The sequence below is a fragment of the Mastomys coucha genome, chromosome X (genome assembly GCF_008632895.1).
Source record: "Mastomys coucha isolate ucsf_1 chromosome X, UCSF_Mcou_1, whole genome shotgun sequence".
NCBI classification, from domain to species: Eukaryota; Metazoa; Chordata; class Mammalia; order Rodentia; family Muridae; genus Mastomys; species Mastomys coucha.
This window is the reverse complement of record NC_045030.1, coordinates 154084551-154094653: the sequence shown is the minus strand read 5'-3', so window position 1 is coordinate 154094653 and position 10103 is coordinate 154084551. Positions and strand designations below refer to the sequence as shown.

The 10103-nt window shown below is 39.4% G+C and overlaps 1 protein-coding gene across 4 annotated transcripts in view; it reads left to right on the top strand.

The window, feature by feature from the left end:
- Positions 1–176: 176 nt before the first annotated feature.
- The window catches only part of Ppef1 (protein phosphatase with EF-hand domain 1), a 111652-nt gene continuing 101725 nt past the window's right edge, over positions 177–10103 (top strand). For all 4 annotated transcript variants that reach the window (XM_031376740.1, XM_031376739.1, XM_031376733.1 and 1 more), the window contains exon 1: positions 177–344. In XM_031376740.1, the coding sequence (XP_031232600.1) occupies positions 338–344 (7 nt within the window). In that variant the 5' untranslated portion in view covers positions 177–337. The remainder of the gene's footprint in view (positions 345–10103) is intronic.

The window sequence follows — 10103 nt, the reverse complement described above, 5'->3', positions numbered from 1 at the left end:
GGAAGGTAATCATGACCAAAGAAAGCTTAAAGAACCTTTCCACAAGCCAGAAGTAGTTCTCTCATCTGGGTTACATCGCCCACGTTTCATTGGCAGAGACTGTCATATTTCTATCCTACATTGTGGGGTTGCCAAGGCAACCTATTAAAGAGTCATTCTAGAATTTTGCACTGAAAGATTCCAGACAAGGCTGGGAAAGCCCAAGTAAGGCCTGTAAACGTGAAGATGGATTGTGTCCTTAGCCTGAAGGTCATGCTGAATGATTCAGCCACCAGTAAAATGAAGATCTAGGAATCTAGCTTCCTTGAGCCTGTGTGGAACATAAAACCTGGAGGGAATGAACGGTAAGAGCCCTTAGTGGACAGAAGCAGTGAGTGAGCACTGGCTAGGCAAGGGATAATCTGAGTTTTTAATCAGCTTCCTCTCTTTGGTTAATTTGGCCCAACTCCTGTGAACTTCCTGTTTTAGGTAGATGCTTTAATGCCTATGTACAGGGTAGAAATTGTGTTGTCTTGATGGGATGGAAAAAAGTATCAACTAGCTACTAAGTTACAAGACTGATCTTGGGGATGCTGTGTAACTTCTCTAGGCTTGCTTCTTTTTGAATATTTTAAAGTGTGTAAAGTGTGTGTGTGTAGTACATGAGTGGAGGTCAGAGGCCAACTTGATGGTATTGGCTCCTCTTTTACCATGTGGATCTTGGGAATTAAATTCAGGTCATCAGGTTTGGCAGCATATGCCTTTACCAACTGAGCAATCTCACCAGCTCTAGGCCTGTTTCTTCATTCTTCCACATTGGAGATGTCTGAGGACTTTCCTAAAGGAGTCTGAAGGAGCAGGGCATCCTCACATATGACAAGTTCAAGAATGTCACGAGAGTCTTGGAGTGCTACTTGGGCACCTATGTTTAAGTCACTTCTGCCTTGTGCATTCACATGAGAGGGACATGCATTCCCATATAAACTCTGTTTCACTTTTGTCTTGGAATGGCAGATTTTAGCTCCTACAGAAAGAAAATGAGAAGAAATAAAGAGTTTCCATTGACTCATATTCTAGATGTCAAACTGAGATACATGGAAAATGTAAGCACTTACAGGATAAAGGAACAGATTGTAGCAATACTTAAAATACCATAGCTCTTTAAATAAGAAGCAGTTCTGATAAGCTTATTTGGAGTTCAGGCAAAATACCCATGGACTCTGAAAATTGGAATTGTACGTTGCCAAGTACTGACTTCGGTGCTGAATTGTAGATAAAGGTAGGTGTGACTCACACAGTACTAAGAACCTCCTTTGTTTGACAGTGCCTCAGCTTTTTATTTTGCACCTTGTTCTTTGTTATCCCATCTCCTCTCTCTCTCTCTCTCTCTCTCTCTCTCTCTCTCTCTCTCTCTCTCTCTCTCTCTCTCTCTCTCTCTCTCCTCCAGTGCTCTGTTTTTGCCCTATTAAATCCTTCTTCTCCATCCATGCTCTTCCTGGTCATCTTATTTTCCCGAAGTATTTCAGCTATTATTCGGAACACATGAGCTCCTTCATCAGACATGGTTTATTCCCTGGCCTTGAAACCTAGGCTTCTACTGCATACAGGACACTGGAACAATAGTCTCACTGGTACCCAGATCAGTTTTCTCCATTATAAATATGCCTATCTCCTTTTGCTTATGATTCTGTATCCTAACACCCTATGACAGTGGTATTGTCTCTTAGACTGTAAGGTACAGGAAGGCAGAGACTATGTTTGCTCATCCAACATTATACCCCCATCACTTGGCACATGGTAGACACCTAGTACTACTGGACAAATAATGAGTCTGCGTATTCCAAACTAGGAAGCTTGTACTCTTCCATGATGTTTCTGTCTTCCTTACTTCCTATTCCCACTTGTACATGTGTAGGGCTTGTTACATAAAACTCGTACATTTGACCCCCACCATCCTCTTCATGCTCACAGCTGTAGCTTTAATTCAGCCTTTATCATTTATCTCCTGGATTATTACAGGAGCCTCCTCATTGGTCTTCCTGCTGCCAGCTTTCTCCCGGTTCATCACCAGCTGACCCCCAAAGTGATTGTCCTGAAGCTTGAATTTAATCAGATTACCTTCAGGATCCCCTTGACTTAAACAGAGTGCAATCTGTCAGGTTCAAAATGAATCCAAACACTCTGTTCAGGATTTTAAGAAAATGAAAATTTGCTTCTAAGATGCATATTTTTCACATTTTAGTTTCTCTGATTTGAGAATGTCTTTAAATTGATGGAGTGTCATAATTTGTGGCATAATTTGATTGCTGATGGTTTTCCTTCTTGCTAGTATATAAAATAGTGGTATGCCTTTTAATCTATGGCATCTTGATTGTGCTGAAATGTACTCATGTGGGCATTTAAAAATAGAAGATCATGCATATAGAAGTATGCTTAGCTCCACTTGAAAAATTGCATTAGGCAATACTGGGCCAGAATCCCTGGATGGTAGCCTGAGACAGAGTTGTTGGCAAGTGGTGTCTGCCTTATTTAGATAAAAAATTCTCTGCAGGGTCTGTAGTTTCTACCCAGGTTGTTATCTACTTCAGCCTCATTAAGCATCTTAAAAATTACCTTTCCTGACCAATAGGTTAAAGTTCAATTTTTTTTTGACTGTGATTTATAAGAATGCTCACAGTTGTCACTAACCTACCTGCCAGGTTATAATGTCTCCACCCTCTGTTCTGTACACTTTTTATTCCTTAATCTCAGGAAGCATTATTTACATATTGAAATGCTTTCATAACCCTTGGGATGCCTTTCCTATCTTTTACACTCCATGAAACATTTTCTGGTTTTCCCAGGCATAGCTAATTTCTTTCTGGACTACAGTAGTATGTGGACATATCATTATGCTTATACCTCATTTTAAAAAATTATGTGCCTGCCCATGTCCTGCTGTGAATATATATGGAAGAGTATCATAAATTGATTCATCATTGCTTCACTGTTTCATAGCTGGAGCAGATTCAGCAAGTATCTGTTAAATGAGGAAAAGATGGATGGGCTGCACCTTTTGTATGCTTTCCTCTTTGTTTTTGTTTTGCTTTGAAGTTTTTAAAGATTTATTTATTTTGTTTTATGTGTATGACTATTCACCTGCATATATGTATGTGCATCCTCATAAATAATGCCTAGTGCCCTTGGAGGTTAGAAGAAGGCATAGGATCCCCTGGAGCTGGAGTTATATAGACAGTTGGGGGTTACTATGTAGGTACTCAAAATTAAACCCAGCTTCTCTGGAAGAACAGCCAGTGCTCTAAACCATGGAGCTGTCTTTCTGGCTCATTAAAAAAAATCATTATGTAGTTGAGGTTAGGCTTAAACTCTTGATCTTCCTGTCTATACCCTCTAATTACTTAAATTATGGTTTTGTGGGTACTCTGTCTGCCTACTTTGGTTGTTTTTAGTATTTGCTATCTGAACCTATATACAGGTTTTTGTGTAAGTAATTTTATTTCTTTATGGGAACTGCTCTGGAGTATAATTTGTCGTATGGTTGGTAGGTATATGTTCAACTTTATAATATTATAAGAAAGTTTCTGAGCAAGTTACAGGTTTGGGGGTTTGTTTGTTTGTTTGTTTGTTTTGTGGACTGTTTCAGTTCCTACCTCTAAGTTCCTGCTTTGTTTTAGTTTCTAACTTGGCTTCCTATTGTGATCCTGACATGTGAGCTAAATAAACCCTCTCATCCTCATGTTGCTTTTATTGTTTATCACAACAATAGAAAAGCTAACCAGGACACTACCAAATTCTTTTCAGAGTGATTATACCATTTTGTATTCCTACCAGCAACTTTAGTTCTAGTTATTCATCATTCTAGCCAGTTCTGGGCATTGTTGAATCCAATCTGAAAGACCTGAGAGAGAATCCAAGGCAAACTCAGAGGCACTTCAAACTGATCTGTTGATTTAATCTACCTTTTGCTATTTAATTTCCAGAGGAATCTCTTTATAGTATTTGTATGTAACAGGTTAACATTTTGGTGACATTGTTGGTTGGCTTTTATCAACTTGACACATAGGCACATCTTGGAAGAGGGAATCTTAATTGAGAAAATACCTCCAATGTAAGGGTCTCAAAACTCACTGAAGGGAGATCCCAGACTCAAATAGAATGCAAAGACAAAGAGCATTTATTCTGCAGAAGCAATCAGCATGCAGGGGTCAACCATTCATACAAATGGCGATGACAGAGGAGCTTGCAGACCCCCTTTTTATGCAGGGCTAGGGGAATTTTCTAGAAGTATTAGGTAATCTCTAATGTAATTGGCAGGGACCAAAGTGATGACATTAGTACAATTTTGATTGGCTGCTATGTTAGTTCTTCTATATTAAGGAGTGGGTTAGGTAATCTAAAATTTCATTGGTGGGTGCTGGGGAGGTCACTTGGGTGCTGGGGAGGTCACTTGGGTCGGCTTCTGATTGGATTGTGCCAGGTGGTCAGTGGTCTGCATTCCTAAATCATGAATATTTAACCACAGGACGAGGTAGGACTTCCCAGCACAGATGGCCCATCCTTAGATAAGGTATTTCCCCATTCTTGTGGTTATCTCCAAGCTGGTTTTTGGGAGGGGGTTTTATGACCCTGTTCCTGGAATGTATGATTTATTCCTGGAGCAGGTGACTTATGGCCTAGTTCCTGGGATTTATGGTCTGTTCCTGGAGCTGATGACTTATGGCCTAGTTCTTGGGACTGGTGACTTACCTTTTGAAATCAGGCCTGATCCTAAAATGGTACAAATGAGGTTTATGTCATCTTTCGCCATTATATTGGCTTGTAGGCAAGTCTGTGGGAACATTTTATTGATGGGTGGTTGATGTGGTAGGGCCCAGCCCACTATGGATCCTGGAGTGTATAAAAAAAAGCAGACATAACAAGCCATGGGGAACAAGACAGTGAGCAGCACCTCTCCATGGCCTCTGCTTCAGTTCTGCCTCCAGTTCCTGCTTGAGTTTCTGCCTTAGCTTCTCCTGGTGATGGACTATAATCTATAAACAGAAAGAAATAATTTCCTCCCCAATTTGCTTTTGGTCATGGTATCATAGCAGTAGAAACCTAGCAAAGGCTATGACCAAAAATAGCACACATTTGTGTTGTACTGTTTCTGTGGATTAGGACCCAGGCACCTCTAATCTGGTCCTCTACTTCAGGATTTGGATGCTCTATTGCAATCAAGGAGTTGAATAAGCCATAGTCAAATGGAGGCTTGATTGAGGAGAGACTCACTTTCAAGAGCATGTGGTTATTGGCAAGATTCAGTCTCTAAGGATCTGTTTGAATTTACATCCCTTTCCTATCCAAAGATGATATTGGTCATTGATATTAAAGTATGGTTTTGGAGGCAACAGAAATAGATCCTGTTTGTCTTAGGCCCTCATGACAAGGCCCCCCAAATGGCAGTGATGATGGCCATATTTAGGTGGTGGTTCAGGTTCCATCAGAGTCTGACCCTGCTAGGAGACTTGGCTTTGCTGAGAAACAGAAACCTGAAGCTTTTTTTTTTTTTTTTTTTTTTTTTGGAAAAACCTTAACGGCTGGCTGAGCACTATTGTCTACAACAGTCACTGACTATTATTGACCTCCTTTGTCTGACAAGATTCCCCATGCTAACCCACCTGGCTATTCTAACATCTGAAATCTTCCCCCAACACATACACATACATACACACACACACATAATTTGTCCTTGTATAATGCAATAAGCTTTCCTAGCTGGGCCTGTCCTCTATTAGAGGAGTTTATTGTTTTTGTTTTATTAAAGCTGCTATTTCTTTTCCAAGGAGTTTGGTAGTTTCATTTTGTGCCTAGTTATGGTTTTCTGATCCAACCTGCTAGTCTATGCCTTTTTATTGAGTAATTGAGAAAGTTAATATTCAGAGTTACTGTTGAATGATGAGTGTTAATTCTTATCATTTTGCTGATTTTTATGTTGTTTTCATTGACTTTTTTTTTTTGCCTGTGATCCCTTGGATGTGTTTTTCCTCTTCACACTAAAATATTCCTTCAGTTATTTTCTGTAGGGCTGCCTTAGTGACCATAAATTCCCTTAATCTGTTTTTATCATTGATTTTTATTTCTCCTTCAATTTCAATGGCCAGTTTTGTTGGTTATAATAGTCTTGGTTGACATGGAATACATGGAATACATCTTTTCAGGCCTTTTGGTCTTTAAACATTTCTGTTAAATAATCACATGTTAGTATGATGAGCCTGACTTTATACAAATGACTTAACTGTTCTTACAACTTTCAATATTTATTCTTTATCCTGTGTAAACCTGGACCACCACCTAAATATAACCATCATCACTACCATTTTGGGGGCCTAAACCAAACAAGTTTTAAAATACATCATGATGTGGCTTATATGTTTATATATTTGATCACCATTTGGTGGAACTGTTTGGGAAGAGTTAAGCCTTGTTGGAGGGAGTGTGTCACTGTGCTTTGAGTTTTCAAAAGACCAGGGCATTCCTCCTTAGTGCTCTCTCTCTCTCTTTGTCTCTGTCTCTGTCTCTCTCCTTCTCTCTCTCTCTCTCTTTCTTACTCTCTCCCTCCCTCCCTCCCTCCTTCCTACTTGCTGATGAGGATATAAGCTCTCAGCTCCAGCTCCAGCACCATGCCTCCCTGCTTTTGCCATGTTTCCCACCATGATGATCATGGACTCACCCTATGAAACTATAAACCTCAATGAACACTTGTATGAGTTGCCTTGGTCATGGTCTCTTTAAAGCAATAGAAAAATAAGTAAGACACATGAGAAATTTCTTTTCTTGTCCTGTCCATTTGATATTCTCTAGGACTTTCATATGCAGATTAGCATCTTTTTCTAGGTATGAGAAATTTGGCTTCCTTATTTCATTTATCTCTTTGATTTTATCTTCTTTGAGTTGTTTGAACAAAGTTATAAACATCCTTTTGAATTCTTTCGTTGGGAGTTCTTTGAAGTCCTCATTTGGGTCCATATTATGGGATTACTAATTTTTGGAGGAGACATGTTTTTCTTGGACATGTTCTCATGTTGTTTCTGGTTTTAGACTGAAATTTGCACTATTGGAGTTATTTGGTTGAATGGGAATGTGGGGCTGGGGCACTGATGGGCTTGGGACTATTAATTGTCAGTGTTAGGAACCAGAGAACTGCAGAGCAGTGAACAATTTGTTCAGGGTTAAGGACTCCTTTGTAAATCAGCACCAGGAACTGGGCATGTAGGGAAGGTTGGGTCCAGTGGTTTGGATCTGGGGGACCTTTACCTATTGGCACTGGAAACTGTGTTGTCTGAGTAGCATGGGCTGAGTTGTTGGTGCCAGGAGCCCTTACCTACCTGGGGGAGGTGGCATGTGTAGCTCAGTGGACCAGGAATGTAAAGTGAATGGTTATGGTCTTGGGGTGAGGGCTTTATTTGTCAGTGGCAGAGCAATTTTTAATTACTTCCTGTGACTAGTCAAATCTAATCTTCTCTTTCTCACTGTGAGTTTTTTCAATACCAAGAAATCAACCTTGGAAATATGATTGAAACTTTTTTATTTATTTAAATAGAATATAGTATATATAATATAATGTGACTAGTCAAATCTGACTTTCTTTTTCTTGCTGTGATTTTTTTTCAACACCTAGAATTCATCCTTGGAGATATGCTTGAATCTTTTTATTTATTTAATTACAATATATTATGTGCAATATAATACTTGGTATTCCTTTAGTCTCTTCAACAGAGAACAGGAGCTTTAAATCAAGGTTCTTTTCATTTTTTATGCATGTTATCCTATTTCACCCTATTGCAATAAACATTTTTTGAGGATGGACATGTGATGTAGACATATGTTTATTCACGGCTGAGACTACTAAAGTCACATATTTTGCTCATGGTATGTGGAAATAGAAAACTTAGTGATCAAAGAAAATTGATAAAGATATGTCTTAATACTTTGTTTTCTACTAATAGTATCTCTGTGGATTTGTTGGGCACCAGGCACCCGAATTTAGAAGACTACAAGGAGTCAGAAGTATTGTTTCAGTGGGATTACTGTGGCCCCAGCATCAGAAGGATAGCTACTGGTTACTATGGTGGGGAAGCCTGTCCTGTATTCTCATCTCTCTGGTACTATTGAACTTGAAGGCACCAGGGACCATGACAGGATAGACTCCTTAAACATCCTCCACCAAACAGATATGTGAATGTTGGTATTTCTCAGTATATTCAACCTTGCTGCTGTGCCTAGATTCTAGCATATTCCTTGAGCTATGTCATGATTCATAATAGCAGATATTAAGAGTACTTTGTCTTGGCAGAAGTTAGAGCTGTGGCCAGTTCCAAGAAGTATGTGAAATAGGAGAGCTTTTCCTGCAGTGCCGCCTCTTGCCTGTATTGGTAGCCAACATTTTTCATTCTCTTCTGTCCTTTTGTAGTTTGTTGCTACCATCTGACTAAACAAATATCCTAGTTTGGGGTTCCTCAGTAGCATAGACTGAGACTAACATCTTAGAATAAGAACTCTCTCCTCTCTGTCTCTGTCTCTGTCTGTCTGTCTGTCTGTCTGTCTGTCTGTCTGTCTGTCTGTCTGTCTGTCTCTCTCTCTCTCTCTCTCTCTCTCTCTCTCTCTCTCTCTGTGTGTGTGTGTGTGTGTGTGTGTTTTGTTTATTTTTGACAGGGGTAGTCTCACAGTGTGCCCTGGCTGTCCTAGAACTCTCAAGGTAGAGCAGGCTGGCTGTGAACTCAGAGAGATCTGCCTGCCTCTGCCTCCCAAATTCTGGGATTTAAGTTTTGTATGTCACCCTGCCTAACTATGAAGTATATTTGTACGATGAAGGCAAAGCCAGTAGCGGAGTGGAGAAGTGAGAAGGGGGAGACAGTGAAGGATGGGTCAGTTCTTCCTGAGGAGATGAACAGGACATCTTTGTCTATTATCATTAAGAATGCAGTTCATGCTGGGCAGTGATGGCACACGCCTTTAATCCCAGCACTTGGGAGGCAGAGGCAGGCGGATTTCTGAGTTCGAGGCCAGTCTGGTCTACAGTGTGAGTTCCAGGACAGCCAGAGCTATACAGAGAAACGCTGTCTCAAAAAACAAAACAAAACAAAACAAAAAAACAAAACAAAAAACAAAAACAAACAAACAAACAAAAAAAACAAAGAAAAAGAATGCAGTTCATTTTGGTTTTGATTCCACATCCATATTGCACATTCTTGCTATGTACTGTAGAATGCACATGTTTATGAGAACAACCAATCTTATCCTCACTTATTCTCAGTTCTGCCCAGAAGCTAGGTCATACTTCACTTCTGTCAGAAAGCCTTCTCACATCTCTCTCTGGGGGCTCTATGTGCCACAAAGTATCCTGTATTTGTCCTATTAGAGATTCTATCTTACTATATTACTTTCATCTTTTATTGATGTAATATTGATTTTGTGTCCAGCACTATTAAGAGGTACTTGGAGTTTATAGAACAACAAAAGATAATTTTCATTTGTAATTTAATGCCATCTCTCATCTACTTATGTGTATGCTCTACTAATTACAATTTGTCTCCTTCCTTCAGCATAATTGAATAAACTAGCTGTCTGTCTGTCTTTTGAAAGTCTTGTGTAGTCCAGGCTTGCCCAGGTTCTCACTATGCATATTAAGAATGACCTTAGAACTCTTGAGTTCTAAAGAGGCCTTCAGCTCCCAAGTACTAAGATTACAGATATATCTCGCCATATCTAGCATTTCATCCTATTTGCATATTCGAGTTGCTTTTAGTATTGCTTCTATGAAATCTCTGTTAAAATTAAAGCTTGAAGCCTTTGTTGTTATTCCAAGAAGTTCTTCACATTTTCTTCGGAATTTTATGGACACAGGTCTTTCATTTAAGACTTTAACCCATTTTGAGTTTATTTTTGCATAGGGTAATGTAAATATCCAATTTCATACTTGCACATATCTAGAATCTCCATCAGTGATTAATTGGAGACTATCAATTTCTTTTGTTTGTTTTTTTTGAGACAAGTTTTCACTATTTAGCCTTTGCTAGCCTAGAAGTCACTATGTAGAATAGTCTGGCCTCAAACCCACAGATATTTGCCTATCTCTGCCTCCCAAA